The following is an 18,009-nucleotide window of genomic DNA, read 5'->3' as shown; positions in this document are numbered from 1 at the left end:
TCATATTCCTTAAAAACCGCCAGCGGCGAATTGATGCCTATACAAGAATTAACGAGTGTTAAATTCGGGAATTAGTTATTCATTCATGAATTCCTTATCGCCAATATAACCGATGACTTGACTTAATGCAGAAATTCGGATTTTCTATTAACATTTGCGGAGGAGATTTGACATGTGGAGACGTAGAGATTCCTTTGCTAAATAACGAGGATGAGGAAAAGAATGGTCGAATCAGAAGAGTCATATTGACAGAGGATACGAGCTCACCTGCACAACCTGAATTAATTGTTTGGGGAAAATTAGAGCCTGGTCATACAAAGACAAGAACGGCACTGGTTGTGGGCAAGGAACATAACTGTAGTTAATTTGCCGTAGGTAAGACGTTGGTCATGATCGATAGAGATCAGAAAGTACTGAATCAGCCCACCCGCATATTAAAAAGCTCCTGGGGGAGATTAAAACGAATGTATCAGATGAACAATATACCAATGCCGAAAAACTAATTTGTGAGTTTAGTAATATTTTTCCAACTGATGAGACGGAATCCGGGCGGACGAATATGGTTCAACATCATATCGACACAGGAAACACCAGACCAATTCGACATCCACTAGCAAAACAACAAGAAGCCATGGACATGATAGAATGCATGAGAAAACAGGGAGTCATTGAGCCTTCAAATAATCCGTGGTGCTCACCTTTAGTCTTAGTGAAAAAAGGACGGTTCTATGCGATTCTGTGTAGACTATAGATCGTTGAACGAGGTCACCCATAAGGCCAGTTATCTTTTTACCTAGAATTGACGACACATTTGACACGCTTACAGGAGCACAGATATTCTCTACTCTTGATCTAAAAAGCGGCTATTGGCAAGTTGGAATGCATCCCGAAGATAGAGAGAAAACTGCGTTCTCTGCAGGAAACGGTCTCTGGCAATTTATTGTAATGCCTTTTTGGGCTCTACTATGCTCTGGCCATTTTTAGCGATTGATGGACTGTGTCTTACATGGACTTAACTGGAACATCTGCCTTGTCTATCTGGATGAAATTATCGTCTTAGGTAAGACGTTTGACGAGCATCTTATAAATCTGAAGGAAGTGTTTCGAAGGATAAGAGGCGCTGGGATGGAAACTCAACCCAAAGAAATGCTCTTTGTTTAGAAGAAGTGTAAAATATCTTATGCACATCGTGTCAGGGGACGGATTTAGCACTGGTCCCGATAAAGTTGAGGCAGTAATGCAATGGCCTACCCCAACGAATATTCATGAATTAAGAAGCTTTCTGGATTTTTGTACGTATTACAGACGTTTTGTGCCTAATTTCTCCAACATTTGTAGGATTCTTCATCAGCTGACAGAGCAAAAGAAGCAATTTATTTGGACGTCGGAATGTCAAGATGCATTTGAAAGGCTGAAAAAACACACTTGCCTCATCCCCCATATTGGCTTACCCGACACCAGGCATACTGGAAACAGATGCGAGTAGTACTGGAATAGGCGCCGTCTTGTCTCAAAAAATGAATGAAACTGAACGAGTCATTGCCTATTTCAGTCGTAGCTTGTCGATGGCTGAGAAAAAGTATGGTGTCACAAGGCGTGAACTCCTGGCTATTGTGGAAACAGTAAAACATATTCACACATATTTATATGGATAGAAATTTCTTAAGAACTGATCACTCAGCTCTCAAATGGTTACTTTCATTTAATAGCCCTGAAGGTCAGGTGGAAAGATGGATTGAACGTCTACAAACTTATGAATTTGACATTGCACATCGTAAAGGAGAGATCCATCAGAATGTTGATGCACTGTCTCGTCGACCCAGTAAAATGGAATGCAAACATTGCAGGAAAGCTGAAGAAAGAGAGGCAATCGTTGATTGTCGTCGTTTGGAGGTCAATTTTTCCGGATCATCCTGGTCTAATGAAAAGATACGGGAAGATCAACTAAAAGATGAAGATCTAGCTTCCATTCTCTAATGGAAGGAGAACGGACACCAACCAGACTGGCAACACATCTCAGAAAAAGGGGCTGCCACCAAAGCATACTAGGTTTAGAGGGACTCGCTGGAGTACTAGAAGAGATACATAATAGATCCAGTGGATCTCATCTTGGTGTAAACAAGACTTTGGAAAAGGTTCGCCAGCGTTTTTACTTAGGCATCGAGAAGACGTGGAAGAATGGTGTCAAAGATGCGATGTCTGTGCGGCATCAAAGGGCCTGCAACGTAAAATAAGGGGGCATATGCATCAGTAAAATATGGGTGTCCCATTTGAGAGAATAGCAATTGATGTGGCTGGGCCATTTCCTGAAAGTAAGAACGGTAATAGGTAAATCTTGGTGACAATTGATTACTTTACCAAATGGTCTTAGGCATACGCAATTCCAAATCAAGAAGCCATCACAGTAGCTGAAACATTAGTACAAAATTGGATTTGTCAGTTTGGTGCCCCTATTGAGTTGCATTCCGACTAGGGCCGAAACTTTGAATCCAAAGTCTTCAAGAAATGTGCCAGATATTAGGAATCACAAAGTCTCGCACTACCCCTCTTCACCCCCAGTCAGATGAAATGATGGAACGATTCAATCAAACTCTGGAGCAGCACCTTTTAAAGGTTGCGACAAGACGACTGGGATATTTATATTTCGTTATTTCTTATGTCATATAGAGAATCCATTCACGCCAGAACAGGATGTACCCCAGCAAAGATGTTGTTTGGCCGTGAACTTAGATTACCATATGATCTATTATTTGATATTCCGGGAGATAAACCTTGAGTGAAGTCCAGTAGGGAATCGGCGCCTACGTGGGCGCCATTATCCCGTTGATTTCTAGAAAGGCTTTTATCCAACAACCAGGCCTGGTCAAGGGATTCTCCATCCCGACTCCTGTTTGAGGGCTCCCAGCGGCAGACAGCCATATTGGTTGAATGGGCCAGACCGAGCCGTGCCGTGTACACAGCGCACCTTCCCCGTTTCTGGACCCCACTCGCTACAAGTGGCCGAGAACAGTGCTGACTGCGGGGAGTTTATCTCATATTCCTATAATTTAACCGCCACTGTTCCGTGCAGGGACGGCCACTCCAGCTAACGGGATACTGTCGACGGCACCCTTTGTGGAACGGCGTGGCGTAATTTTTCGACTGGGGAGCGAGCTACTTAATCCATCCCTACCCCGAGTGAGATAAAAAAGCAACAACACAAAAACTCACCCAGGGGATCCTGCAATGGCCTGGTTCGCTACTCGTACTTAGCCTATCTAGTTCCACTACTAGACGTTTCCAAAGGAGGCGCCACGCTGAGGCGACGGGTAGCTAGAATCCTCCGGAGGAGATACACCAGTCAGTGCCTGCGAGTATGTATTCATTCTTCGAAAAAGAATGGAGAGTGTATATAATCTAGCCCGCAATAATATCAAGATCAATAGCGGCTTGATGAAGAAAAGATATGACAATCAGGCTGATTCCTCCGAGTTTTATAGTGCGATCTGGTATGGTTGTACAACCCTCGGAGGCGGAAAAGCAGATCTCCAAAGCTACAAAGAGACTGGGAAGGTCAATACTGCGCCGTAAAGACGATCAACGACGTGGTTTATAGGATCCAGAAAATTTCACGGTCTAAGCTGAATGTCGTCCATGCGGATCGACTCCATCAGTACTGCGGCGGTACAGGTTCTGTTCGGGGCGAACAGATTTGAGAAAGGTAAGCAGTGTTCTAACTCTGTTCTCGCACTGATATACATGGTGCGCACTAGCACACTGGTCCACACGAGCGTCGAAAATAGAAGAGCGGAAATAGAGAAATATTGGTGAATGGCGGCTTATTATGAAAAGAACTAGATCTAAGGGAACCTGACATCCAGTGGTTTGTGTGTGTTATTTGTTTTATTCATTAAATAATTATCAATGTTATTCTTCCTCTGTTGAGTGTTTTCCTGGAATTTACAGCACCGTAGAAAGAGAGTGCTTAGCAGTTGTTTGGGCAGTAACCAAGTAGGCCAGATACCTGTTGGGCAGAACATGCGTACTCCGCTCAGATCACGCACCCTTACGCTGTAGAAACACACGTAAGTCGGCGAATTCCAGGGTAACTCGCTGTGTTGCTTGATCAAAGACTGTGTCTTCTACTAAGACTGTGTGTCTTAAACATAGACTGTGTGTCTATTACATTGAAGTCTGTGCAACTACCTCGAAGTCTGTGTGACTACGCCAAGATCTTTGTGACTATGTTTAAGTCTGTATGACTACATATACGCCAGTGTGGCATATCCAGAGCCTTTGTGGCCTATCGAATGAACATTTTTGTTGTATTGTGTTTTAATGTTTTATATTTGTTTTATAATCATGTCATTTAGATATTTTTGTAAAAATTGATTATAATTTTAAGAGGAGAGGAGCGAGATGTCACAGGTGAATGTGTAATGTATGTATTATCTATTTTACAAATGAGCGAATCACACAAAAGTGAGTTAGTTGTCAAAAGAAGAGAGTGCAGTGTTTGATATATGTCGGAAAGTTCATTAAAGTTTCTGTGTATAGATCACTAGCGGATCCAGAACTTTGGAGTTTGGGGGGGGGGGCGATTTATTTTCAAAACCCTAACCCTAACGCCCAGTAACCCCTAACCCTATGCCTATACGTGCGCATATATATACGAGGATAAAATAAATCAGTGTTTCTCAACCTTCGGCGAAAAAAAAACAAAAAAAAAACAGTGATGTCGAGGACTTTCTCTTGCAAGCTTGGGGGTCTGGGGGAGCGCTGTAAGCTTCCTAGTGAAGTTAAGGGTGTAGCCCCGACGCCAAAAGCGTTTTCTTGCATTCTTCACTGAAGAATTGCATTTTCCTGACCTAAAGCTCATTATTCATCCTATTATAATGGACCCTTTGAATAATGTAGAAAAGTATTCTAATATGAATTTATAGGCAAATAAAACCGAATTGTTCCTTGAAAAAATAAGATACCCCACATATTCAGATTAAGGCTTTGAGAATCGCCGCCAAAAAAAAATATTCCATAAATAATATTCAATAAAATTCAAGCATTAATTGTGAGTTATAGTCCCAAATTTATTTAGCTTGAAAAATATCAGATTAAGTAAAGGTTGGAAAAAGGCGACTAGGAAAAGGCGCGGTGACTGAGCGGTAAATATCCTGGCTACCATACTGAGGTCCAAGGTTTGGATCCTGGCGAAGACAGTGATATTTTATTTTCGTTATCTTTAGTGTGCCTTTTAGTCCACCCAGCTCTAATAGGTTTCTGTCATTAGTTGGAGAAAGTAAAGGCGGTTAGCCGTAGGCCATAGAAACAGATTACTTTTATTTTGATCGCAATATCTCAAAAAGGGAAATGTAGGGTATTATATACATATATATAGTGATGGGCAAAAGTTAACTAAAAAGTTAGAAACTTTTGGTTTAACTAATAAAAATTAATTAAGGTCATTGTTTAACTAGAAAAAAAAGTTTAGTTAAAATCGTAGTTTAATTAATTTTTTTAGTTACTAACTAAAAAGTTTAATTTATACAACTTTTTAACATGTGGTCAGGATTGAAACGCGTATCCCTGTTTTCTAGTCATGTGATATCTATAACTTAGATTAGCAAAAAAATATGATGCAGTTAACAACTATTTAGTCAGTCTGCATTTGAAGAGGATAAAGTAAGATGCTGGTAGAAGTTATGGGAGTAAATATTTGCAATTGAGAGTAGCAGTATTATAAAATGTTAAACATTTTTCGCCAAAAGCTTCTGTACTGTACGTGTGTAGTCGATGATACTACAAGACTACCCTGCATTTTTTTCATTACGCGTTATGCAATAGTGTTTGCTTAATGTGGAGTGGTCAAACAAGAACATAACACACTGGCATGGCTAGTCAAGCATGTTCGTAGATATATCTTTACACTAATATAGTTACACAGCCTCCCTGCCCAGAAAGTAAATAGACTGATTTTAACAACCTGGTCAGATAGACGTACACGTGTAAGCCTATATAGTGTACTTAGTGTGCAGTCCATAATAACAAGACCACCCTGTTTTTTCCTATTGCACGTTTAACAGTTATGCAATAACGTTAGTTGTATTTTAGTCGTTAGACAAGCAAAGAAAACAGCACATAGGCATGTTAAGTCAAGCATATATTTTACACTGTAAAATAGTTATCTTATCTTATCTTCTTATCTTATCTTATATAATACAGACGTTACTTCAAAAAAGAAGATGATTACTTCCTACGCGTCATGCTTTAGTCATTCATATTAACCAATGACTTAAATTCTGCCAAGTCACTGGTTTTCCTGGCTAGCTCTAATAACACTAGGGAAGAAGGAGTATTTGTACAAATTTGTCCTAGCATATGGGACGATGAATGTGCCTTTATCTTTGTGTCTTTTAGAGTATTTTATTAAATTGTGTTTTTGTATTTGAAGATTATTGTTCAGTGTTTTATGTATAATTACTACTTTACTTGAGCCTTCTGTCCTGAAGGCTTTCTAAATTTAGTGATTTTTACTTAAGGTTATACAGGTCAAATGTTTCTTAAAACTCCAACGGTTTCGTTTCTATTTCTTTGGTTACTAGATCTAAATTTGAATTACTAAATATATGTTATTAAATGAGATTTTATACGTAAGCGGTATTAGTAAGATTTTCCGTTGTATAATAAGTTAATAATGGGAAATTTTGGACTAATGCGTTTCTTTTCTTTGATTAAAAAGTAGAATCATAAATTGGGCCGGAAGTGCCTTTTTCCCTTCTATATCTTTGCATTTTTCAGTTCTCTTATTAAATTAAACTGAGATTATTACGCTATAATTTTAAGTGTGTCTGATAGAGAAAACAATTCTGCACAAAAGTACGGGTAGTTGGGATAAAACCCGATAGAGGATATAAAAATAAAAGACCTGAAACTAGAGCTTGCAACTGCGCATTTACAGTACCTTATTTGATGAGTCTTTTACCCAAGATCTGTGTATTTTTTAGAACTAGCTTACTTCAAGTACCCGGAATTTTCCGATACACAATTTCACAAACAAAAATAATTGTAAAAATAAAAATTGTTATTTTAAAACTTTTAAATGATTTTTTAAAAGGTGTTTTTAAAAAGGTGTTACTATAATCTATGTGAATATTTGTTTCTTATGAATCTCACTGTCTATTTTGTGTCTGTTTTAATTTCTTAATGTTTTCTTGAGTTAAGGGGTCGTGTTTTTTCCTAATGTTTATACCTCATTTCTATTATCAGTAGCTTTGAGACATTGGTCCAAAATAATACTAAGCTTATAAATATAAAAAAAAACGCATGTGAATATTTGAATGAACTTGTTTTAGATGAAGTCCATTAAATTATAGTTGCTTTGAAAAATTGATCTCACACATGCCATACGATTGTCATAATAGTCATAGATCTATCAAATCTAGTTATAATCTGTATCTCTATAATCATAAATATTCACGTTGAAATAGAATCTAAGATAATCAGAATTTACTTGTACTCTAGGCAGTCTTGATCTAGAGTGTTAGACAGTCTTGATTTTAGACTAGATTTAAGTATAGTACACTATATAAACCTAAATATACTCTGCCTTCGTGGACCTCACCAAGGCTTTCAACACAGTCAATGGTTAATTGAGGATTTTGGCCAGGCTCAGATGCCCAACTACGCTCCTATCCATTCTCAAGCAATTTCATGTGGGACAAAAAGGCATGATTAGACATGGTGACATGTTGATCATTTCCCAATAGAAAATTGTGTGAAGCAGGGCTGTGTACTTGCTCATACTCTATTTTCTATCTTCTTTGGCGTAATGCTGGGTCAAATGAATCAGCGATTGCAAGAAGCCATCGACATCAGGTTTTGTTCGGACGGCAATCTTCAAAAGAAATGGTCATAACAGAGCTTCTCTTTGCCGACGATTGCGCCCTACTAGCCTACAATCAACATCTCCAGATGGCGGTCAACGAATTCGCATACGAACCCGCTTCTTTCTGTTTATCTATGAACCTTGGAAAAGCAGAAGTAATGTTCCAGAAGCGATCCAATAAAACCTACTCAGCCCTAATGATCACCGTAAATGGACGTCCTCTTAACGTGGTAGAACACTTTACATATCTAGGAAGCATGGTATCGAATGACAACTCGCTTTCAAGGAAGTTGATAACCATCTGGCCATGGCCAGTAGTGCTTTTGGACGCCTCCAGGAGTCAGTTGGCGGAATAGATCGCTCCGGCTGCCTATAAAAAAAAGTGTTTACCAAGCAGCGGTTCTCTCAACCCTTCTATATGGATCTGAGACATGCGTATTAAACAGAAAACAGCTAACACTACTTGAAAGCTTTCACCAAAGATGCTTGAGTTCAATCATAAACATACGGTGGCCAGATTTTAATCGACAAAAGGCGGACAATGGCTGTGCTTGTACTGGTTGTGGGAAAATATGTAAGTTACAGATGGGACTTTATATAAAATAATCTAGATAGTAGATGTAGGCCTATCCTAAATAATAGACTTTAGTCAGGTAAAGCCACTGGCGGATCCAGGGGGGCGGTAGGGGCGATCGCCCCCCCCCCACTCGGCCGATCCTCCCCCCCTTCGGGGGGGGCGGACGACTTTTAGTAAAAAATCACACAATTTGTATACGAATTTATTAGTTATGTTAATAATATATACTAATTATTTATATTTCAACCTATTTTTAGATTATTTCGCCCCCCCCCCTTTAGTATGTTGGCCGATTTGGTGGTATGGAGAGGTGGCGATGGTATCAATCCCGCCCCCCCTCAATCATAAATTTGGAGGGGGGGGCGGTCCAATTTATTTGTAGAAATCACAGCTTGTCAACGGAATCAATTAAATATCTATATAATTAAAACTTGTTATTGATATTTTAACCGATCTTTATACTATGTCGTTCCCCTGTTAGCCGATTGGGAGGGGGGTGCGAATACATCTGCAGCCCTTCCAACCTAAACCCTTTGAGTTGGGGAGGGGCGGTCCTACATTTAATTAGAAATTATAGTTTGTAAACAAAAGTAGTTGAATTACAATATAATTTTTATATTATGTTGCTACACTTCTGGTATCTTAGCCGATTCGGTGAGGTGGAGGGGGGTGGGGCGATTGCTTCTGCTGCCTTCCCCACTCTAACCCTCTGAGTGGGAGGGGGGCGGGCCTATTTTTAAGGAGAAATCATAGTTTTTGAACAAAATGAGTTGAATATCTATATAATATAAGCTATATATTGATGTTTTAATCCATTTGTATATAATGTCGGACACACGATCTGATCTCAAATTTTATCGTAAGTAAATATAAAATGAAAAAGATTTGTTTCAGGTGGGAGGGGCGATACATGCAATCACCTTCCGCCCATCGGACAAACCAATACTTTTTTCTTTTTGTATTTTAGTTAAGAAATTACAAAATTAAAAAAAGTGTCACTAATATAATTTATATAAGCTATAAATTGAATTCTTTTATCGAGTCGCCCCACCCCCTATTCTTTAATGCCAAATGCAATCATTAGCAGAAAAAAAAGGAGCGAGGATTAATCGTTTTTACTCTACCGCCCTCTCCCCTTTCCAGACGAAAACATAACGTTTTAAAACAGAAAAGTTATATGTGGCGACAGAGTTTATGTCATTGTATACGAATTTTGTTAGAGCATTGAATTATAGTTCTGTAACAAACCAAATTACAAACATGCCTATTGAACAAAATGTATCACTTACAATTGAGATTTAAAAATTTTTTTTTCGAATAGATGTTTTTTCGGTGGCGTTACTCAAAGTCTTAAGGGGGATGCACAATGAAATTTCAATTTTTGTAATTTACAGATAAATAGAAAAGCTTTATGCATGACTTGATAGAACATATAGAGACATGAGTAACCATACACATTTTATGAGTGTAGCCTTTTGGGTTGCTATGGAAATGGCGGCCATCTTGAAAATAAACAATGTTTACAAAATTCTTAAAATATTCTAAAGTACTCAAAATTTTTTTATTTTTTTTATTGCACCTGATAGATATTTGAATCCCATAGGTAACTGGCTAATTTTGTTTTGAAAATTATTACTGGTTTAATTTTTATGAATTTTTTAAATTTTTATTTTTTTCCGACCCCATTTTTCATCTGAGGTCACATCATTATTTTTATTTTTTAATGAAATTTATTATACATATTGAAAATTTTTGCAGCCTATTACCTATGATATACTATCAATAAACTACATGTGAAAAATTATTAGTCTAACTTATACAGAACTAAAGATTTTGAGATTCTTGTGGACAACATGCACCTAAAAATACATTTTGAGAAAAACGCATTTAAAGTTTTTAAAATGATATAAAATATTTATTGTAACCATAAAAATGAAAAAAAAGGGAATATTAACATAAAACAACATAATAGATAATAAAAAAAACAAAAAAACTATTCATTAAAATGGCCTGATTGATAGGTTGGACCTTCTAGAACCTCTGCCCGGTGCTCATGCTCAATTCTTCGTTTTTTCAAGTTCTTTCTCCTGGACACTAATGCGATTGATTTTCTTTTTCTAACAAGCTGTAGTTTGACATTTTGCTTTTTCTCACTAGAAGAAATGTTCTTTAGTGTCCAGGGAATGCCTAATATGTCAAAAACTGATCTGATGCCAACAGGTCCATTATTGAAGGCTAAAACAGCAAGGTATGTCGCAGCCCTTACCGTTTTTAATGTTGCGAATTCTGTTTTGGGGCATCTTTGCCAAATGAGGGAATGAAAAGATTCATTGGCGTTTTGTGTTCCCATTCTAGAACATCTTTTTAACAGATCTGTGTCTGTTAGTCTTTTCATTATAGGAAATAACAGTTTACCTATTTCTGATGTGATGGTCTGGTTGTGTTTTTTATATGGCTGTTTTAGTGCCTCTGATCTCTTAAAGTGACACCAAGATGTAGCGCCATCAGGACACAACCTGTGGTTATGATCTAGGTCTGAGCTCATCATATGAAAAAATGAGCCCATAACAGCCAGCTTCATTTTTTGAATGTCGGGAGCATTTTGGCGCAGAGCTTTGGAATAGTAATTTGTAATTTTTTCAATTTTTGGCTTTGTAAGCCTATAATTTAGTTCTTTTTTGTTAGACATTTTTAAATTGTTCAAAGCATTAAACATTCTTTTTGAGATGTGGTTAATGCAGTCCTCTTTTAAGATTTCTACATCATATCCTGAGTTGGTAATGGCAGATGAATGCGATTTACTATCGCCATCACACAGCATCGTGCCATAAACAAGTTTTCTGGATGCCACAGAGCGCGAAAAGATTTTGGATGCTGCTGCGGCCTCCATTGCATTTGCTGAGCCACTGAAGTTTTTTTGACACATATGCTTAGAGGCATCAAAATTTAGTTCTGCAGAGTTTGAATCACAAACATGGCAATAATTTGATAGGACTTCGGTGTCGATGACGAGTCCAGTATCAAAATCAATAACTGTGCCAATTCCTGAATGAGATGAGTGGCCCCTTTTATGCCAAGTCCCATCGAAAGAAACTGTAATAACAGGACAGCCTGTTGAACTTATTCTTTCATCTGTAGTTAGAGGTTGTGAAATGTTTCTTCCATGCACAACAGCAGATGCCCTAATCATACATTCTTCACCAGCTTCAATTATAGCAGTATTGACTATGTTAGCTAGATTGTTATAAGTATTTCTGTGCATGCAGGGCATACTCATAAGTCCACAAAACCTATCAAATTTAGAATGCGAGATTCCAGATTCTTTTAATGCAGCGACAGCGCGGACATTAATATCCAGATGAACATCATTACTTTTTTTTGAGGTCCAGTCGGACCACAAATATGTTTCACAATTTAGGCATTTGATTTTAATCAAATGAGCCATGCCTTTTGATTGTGTGATGCACATAGTTAATTTGTTGTCAAAGCAATGTGGACAGCACAACAAGGAGACCATTGTGGTCAATTGCATTGAATTCATCATGACGTATATGAAATCTTCAGGCAGCCTCTTATTGGTGTTATCAGCGTTAGTAACTGCAGTTAGGGATATTTTTCGCTCAGCTGCACTTGCAGGCTGTGTTGTTGCTGCTTCAGATCCAGCTGTATCCAAAACAGAGCTGCAAACAAATAAAAAATAAATTAGAGGGTCTTTAAAAAAAAATTCAATAGTATGAAAGTACACGTCACATCTATCACAACATGAAGATTATTTTAAATTTTATAATGCATTTTAGAAATCATATATTGTATTAATCATAAAAAGTAAAGAATGTATAGAGACATGTTACATGTAATGTAGATCTATATATGACAATATGTACTAGATCTAAAAAAAAAAACTAAGACCAAGACTTGAGTTGAAGTTGAAGTCCTACAATACTGTTCAATACATCATCATACATGATAATCTAATCTCTAGAGATTATCTAGTTCTATTGTGATCTATGCTCCTAATATAGACTAGATCTATAAAAGGATAGATCTCTATGTTTGCAATCATTTTCATGATATTTATTTAATGTCTATAGAATCTAGATTCTAGATCTAGATCTAGATGTGATTCATTGGATAAACAGTTGTCGAACTCAAAGAGCCAAGGTTTCATTATTTTATGTGTCAGCACACGCTTGTCTAGTAAATAAAAAAAAAGCAAACTCTAGATCTAGACTTACCTTTGTAATTGTGCATTTGTCTTTGAAGCATGTCGTCCTCTGGGCTTACAGTAACGTTTTTTCTTTCCAAACATATAACCTTTTGTTGGCATTTCTGAGTTTCAATAATGAATCGATTGTTGATGTGATGGAAGTTTACAGAAGAAGGACCGGTTCACGTCATGTGCGCATGCGTGCATACTTTGTCGTTACGGAAGCTTTTTCAGTGCGCATGCGTGTATGTATAGTAACCAAAGAAGCTTTGATGGTGCGCATGCGTAAATATGGCTTTGTGGGTGTGTATATGAGGATATAGGGAAAAAAAAGAGGTAGTGACGTATTTTGAAAGTTTATTGCAGTACTATTTATTTATAGAATGAGAAACCATGCACATAATCGGAACTAGAAAAGTAGACCTTTGTATCGATACCATCTGTTAGGGATGAGAGCGTACATTAGCTTATCAACTATAGCTTACAAAATGTTGATTTTTCACCAAAACATCAAAATTTTGCTAATATATATACATTTAAAATACAAAATTGATGTATAAAACGTATTTTTTTTAGTATTCTGATAGGGAATTCGTATTCTAGACATTTTAAACTATTAAAATCAATTAATTTTAAAATATCGATATTTTTGACCTAAATCTATGTTTTCTCACTGTGCATCCCCCATCTAAATCTGTGAAGTATCTTATCTTTTCAAGAACAAATCGGTTGTATTTGCGATGTAGTAAGAGCCTGTAAAATCATATTAGAATATTTTCAAGTAAAACATTATTCAAAAGATCCTATCTTAATAGGATGAATAATGAGCTGTAGATGTCAGGAGAATGCGGTTTAGCAGTGGAAAAAGCAAAGAAACGATTTTGGCGTCGGGGCTTCGTCCCGATCCCCACTGGGGGAGCTTACAGCGCTCCCCCAGACCCCATCGCTGTCAATAGAAAGGCCTCAACATAACTTTTTTTGTCTGCTTTTTTCGCCAAAGGTTGAGAAACACTATTTCTTTTATAACATTCTAATATATATATATATATATATATATATATATATATATATATATATATATATATACTGAAAGCGCGTTTATGCTTAGGGTTAGGGTTTTATGGGCGTTAGGGTTAGGGTTTGGAAAAAAATCGCCCCCCCCCCCACTCCGAAGTTCTAGATCCGCTAGTGGGTAGAGCTAGATTTAGACTAGGGACAATCTAGTCTCAAGATAGAATCTAGATTTTTAAACTAGATTCTATCTGAAATGTAGATCTAGATATAGAGTGTACTTGATGACAACATCAGTGAATCCGAAGATAATGATGAGTGCATTGTTTACTATTTATTTTTATGTTTTACGAATCACTTGTCCATGTGGTGATATGAATACGCCTACATTATACGCAGAACTGTGAATGGCGTAAACTGTATACATAGGCCTATACGCAGAAAATATTGCGACTTGACGGCTATTGTACATTTTTCTGCTGTGCTGTACGAGATGCCAAAAATATGTAGATTCTAAAGTTGTAGAACAATAGATCTATTCCACTTAATTTATTAACATAAATCTACTAATGTCATTTATAATAAGTAGCTCTAGATCTACTATTTTACCAATGCATTCATACAGAATTAAATATATAGATTTAATTATACTAATAAAGAGTTGTAATTTAGCTCAATACCTTGTTGGCAAATAGCATTAGACAAAAAAACGAAACTGGGTTTTTCTAAACTATGATACTTGGTGTGTAATAGTAAAACAGCACCTACCTAAATAAATTGTAAATAGAGAGCAAATGTTTATATTTATTGTAGTATGTATGTGCAGCAACAAAGCCCATTAAAAAAACACATACTTTTCTAAAGGTTTTAATTCAAGGCAAAAATACAAGCACACATATTTATTTAGACATCTTTTAATTTTATTGTGCATTAACGTTTATGTAAAAAAACATATTCCTTATTACTGATTGTAGTATTGATAAATATTTCTACAAAGTTAAAAGAATAAGATCGAACTTAGGCATACAGTCGGATGATTATATCTATATAGGTCTAGTTCAACCCCGCCACCCCCCCCCCTCCAAAAAAAAGTTATGAAATGCTTACATGGTTTAATTAATTTTCTTTAGTTTAGTTTAACTATATTTTGAAATTCATGATTATATTTTAGTTGAACTACTTTATTTTAGTTGAAAACTAGTTTTAGTTTAACTTTTAAAAGTTAGTTTAGTTCCCATCACTATATATATGTGTGTACCCGCATACAAGAAACAATTCTCTAGACATTATTATTTGTTTTGTTTTCGATGTCCTAATCATATATTCGCCATGTTTGACATAGACTAAATCTAATTCCAATACACTAGATCATTTATACCCAGAGGGCCGAGGGTATTATTCAGCTAGTTACAATAAAAATTCAAACCTTAAAATACATTTTACATGTAGATTTAGACTATAATGCTTTGTTGTTGTTTTTTGTCCCAAAATGAATTTGATTAATTAGATGAAAACTTCTAAAGAACGCGTCGGCCTTTCATTATGCAGGCTTTTCCGCTTGTGTTCAAATTCACAGGTTTTTTAATACTTAAAAAAAAAACATCACGGAAACCATTTCCCAGATACCACTCCTCAATTCACCTTTTCCCATATAGTCCATATAAGTGTTTGCATCATGGCACAGTGAGCATGCTAAAAGCATGAAAATTGAGCTAAACAAAAAGAAAATTGATAACAATATTTCAAATCGCAGAAATGTATCAATGTATCAATGTATTATTACGTAATTGATTCAAAATAATAAATATGATTACACTTAAAATATGCTTTATATTTATATTTTTTTTTTTACAGAGTGAACGATGTTCTTGAAGCCCATCTGTCATCAGATATTAAGTACAAACTAATTGATTAACTATAAACCTTATATATTATTAAATACAAAAAATACATTTTTGATTTTTTAATTGTTAAGACGTGTTGCTAAATAGCGAAAAAAAATTGCAATAAACTTGGTATTCTTTGAAAATAAATACATATATTTACTTAATCGAATTATTTAAACAAATCTTTTACAATGGTGCAATAGAACACAAAATAAACATTTATACCACAGTTTCTATTTTAAAAAAATATTTTACTATTTTTAAGAATTGAAAGCCATACAATTATATACATATTGTAATAAATTAAGGGAGGCATTTCAAGGAGACAAGTATGTTTATTTACAGGGACATCATAAGTACACAAAACAACATCTATCTCTTCGCTTCGGCTCTACACTTGGGCGGAAATCGTTCTCTTTTTCCCAGTGTTGACATCCTTCTCTTGGTTTCTAGAAGTGCACACCTTTTGCACTATCCTGGATTGCGATGCCCATGGCAGAGTTATAACATTGCCCCCTTCTTAGATCTTTCCCCCCCAAAAGAAACTGTGCAATGGAGGTTTGACAGTTCAGGTGGAGGTCGATCGGTGGGAGCCACAGAAGGTAGGATGTCTGTTGCCCACGAAGCCATCTGCTCATTTTTTAACGGTCGTGGCTTCCTTTTCTTCCAGTTGGCCAGTCTACGCTTGAGACGATATCGTGGTAGCAGATTCGACCTCATGACGATAGTCACTGATGCCAGCCATCTGAAACCGGAGGAGTTAATTGAGGTCAGGGTTGCCAGCCACTTAGCACAAATGGAGGATTGAGCGATCACTGTAGATTCCAGTGTTATTGTTCCAAGACGCTGAGTCAACGGACTTTTTCTATGGACGTCTTGTGACAGAGTTGTAGGCCGACAGGTAGCCATGGTTTCAATCACATAGTCTTTCTCAGCCTCATCTGTAAGGTAGGCCCATAAAGCATCCTTGTAATGTTCATCCACCACTGTATCAGGTTTCGCTTGAAATAATGCATCACCGTTTAAGTCACTCTCACTGATATGGCGGAAGTACACATTGCAGTTCAGACCTTGCAGTTGGGGTTTTTGGCATGGGCACTGTCCACGCAGGTTGCCGAATATACAGTTCATGTCAATCGCCTGGATGCAGTTGCCAAGCATCGAGTTCTCTCTTATGCCGCTGGCTAAGTCAAATTCGTTGTTTCTGTCTCGGCCATTGTTGGGGCTCGTATTCGCAATTTTACTTGACGACATCCAAGGCAAGGAATCAGAAACGGTCTTGAGGCTTTCATGATTTGAGTTCTCATCAAAGGCATTGACAGATAAACAGAGTTCTTTAAAGTCTACAGCATCAAGCTTGGAGCAGACCCAACGTTGTTTTGATCTGTTCGGCTCATTGAGGTACTTGTTGCAGATACATTAGGAACAAAATCTTCAGGCACTTAGCAGACTTCCCTAGTTTCTTCATTTGTTTCTTTCATTTCGATTCGAAACATCCCGTTGAGATCGTCGCAGCAATCGTCGTCAAGTTTCTCGTCTTTAAAGTCACCCCCGCAATACTTGCCCGCAACACAGTCACAGACGGCGCTACAATATCCAGCGCCTCTATCACCACTGTTCGTGCAGCCACAGTCCTGATCAGGTAACTGCTCCTTCATTAAAGAGTCTATTCCTTCTTTCGATTGCGACACCATATTGTCACTTGGATCTATTTGGCCTTCCTTTTTCTATACAATCTCATCCACCTTGTTCCCCATCATGTTCACCATCATTTTCATTTCTTCATTCATTGAGTCGTATATGTCTTGTAGCGATTTCATGGTTTTCAGAAACTCACCGATATCTGGATAGACTGAATCTACCTCAAATAAATATGTTTCCGGATACTCTTCTTCATCAGCCAGAGTCTGCCGAAGACGTGCTCTAAGAATGTCTTTATTCTTTTCAAAGCGTTTCAGACACCTTCACTCGAGCTCTACTTTCAGTTCGTTTCTTCAATTCCAGCTCGTCTAGCCGTTTCATAGATGCCATTTTAAATAAGCTCCTACCTGAAGCCTCCGTTGAGTCGCCAAATCCAACATCTAACACCAATGTAATAACTTAAAGGAGGCAACTCAAGGAGACAAGGATGTTTATTTACAGGTACATCACAAGTAAATAAAACAACATCTATCTCTAGCAGTCTTTTCGCTTCGGCTCTAGACTTGGGCGGAAATTGTTCTCTTATTCCCAAATGCTAACATCCTTCTCAGTTTGGTTTTCTAGAAGTGCGCATCTTCAGCATAGCCTGGATGGCGATGCGCATGGCAGAGTTATAACAATATATATATAGGCTTATATAAATATATATATATATATATATTATTTTTATCCGTGAGGAAATTAGTTTTACAATGGTAAAAAAAACATTACATAATGAGTGTAAATAATTTGTACGATAGCACACAAAATATACGTTTATACCCCA

General features: G+C 37.0%; 2 protein-coding genes across 19 annotated transcripts in view; one reads left to right on the top strand and one right to left on the bottom strand.

Annotated features, from left to right (window-relative positions):
- LOC106052346 (deoxynucleoside triphosphate triphosphohydrolase SAMHD1-like) overlaps nt 1-18,009 on the top strand; it is a 175,383-nt gene that overhangs the window by 107,532 nt on the left and 49,842 nt on the right. For 17 of the 18 annotated variants that reach the window (XM_056034990.1, XM_056034989.1, XM_056034992.1 and 14 more), the window contains one exon: nt 15,511-15,552. The exons of the other annotated variant lie outside the window; for it this stretch is intronic. In XM_056034990.1, the coding sequence (XP_055890965.1) occupies nt 15,511-15,552 (42 nt within the window). The remainder of the gene's footprint in view (nt 1-15,510; nt 15,553-18,009) is intronic. 18 annotated transcript variants of the gene reach the window in all.
- On the bottom strand, nt 9,783-12,859 carry LOC129927229 (uncharacterized). Its single transcript, XM_056035013.1, has 2 exons — nt 12,674-12,859; nt 9,783-12,118 (listed from the first exon to the last, which is right to left on the bottom strand). Exons 1-2 carry the CDS (start codon nt 12,763-12,765, stop codon nt 10,432-10,434), a joined length of 1,779 nt encoding a protein of 592 aa, XP_055890988.1. The 5' UTR covers nt 12,766-12,859; the 3' UTR covers nt 9,783-10,431.

This window comes from Biomphalaria glabrata, chromosome 7 (genome assembly GCF_947242115.1).
Source record: "Biomphalaria glabrata chromosome 7, xgBioGlab47.1, whole genome shotgun sequence".
NCBI classification, from domain to species: Eukaryota; Metazoa; Mollusca; class Gastropoda; family Planorbidae; genus Biomphalaria; species Biomphalaria glabrata.
Note: the sequence above shows the minus strand (reverse complement) of the source record. Positions and strands in the feature narration are given on the sequence as shown.

What these genes read in the sequence shown, in the direction of transcription:
- LOC129927229 (XM_056035013.1), bottom strand. Translation starts at nt 12,765, where the DNA reads ATGCCAACAAAAGGTTATATGTTTGGAAAGAAAAAACGTTACTGTAAG. An exon ending in ACAAATGCACAATTACAAAG is followed by an intron (nt 12,119 to 12,673) that starts GTAAGTCTAGAT and finishes ATTTGTTTGCAG; the next exon opens with CTCTGTTTTGGATACAGCTG.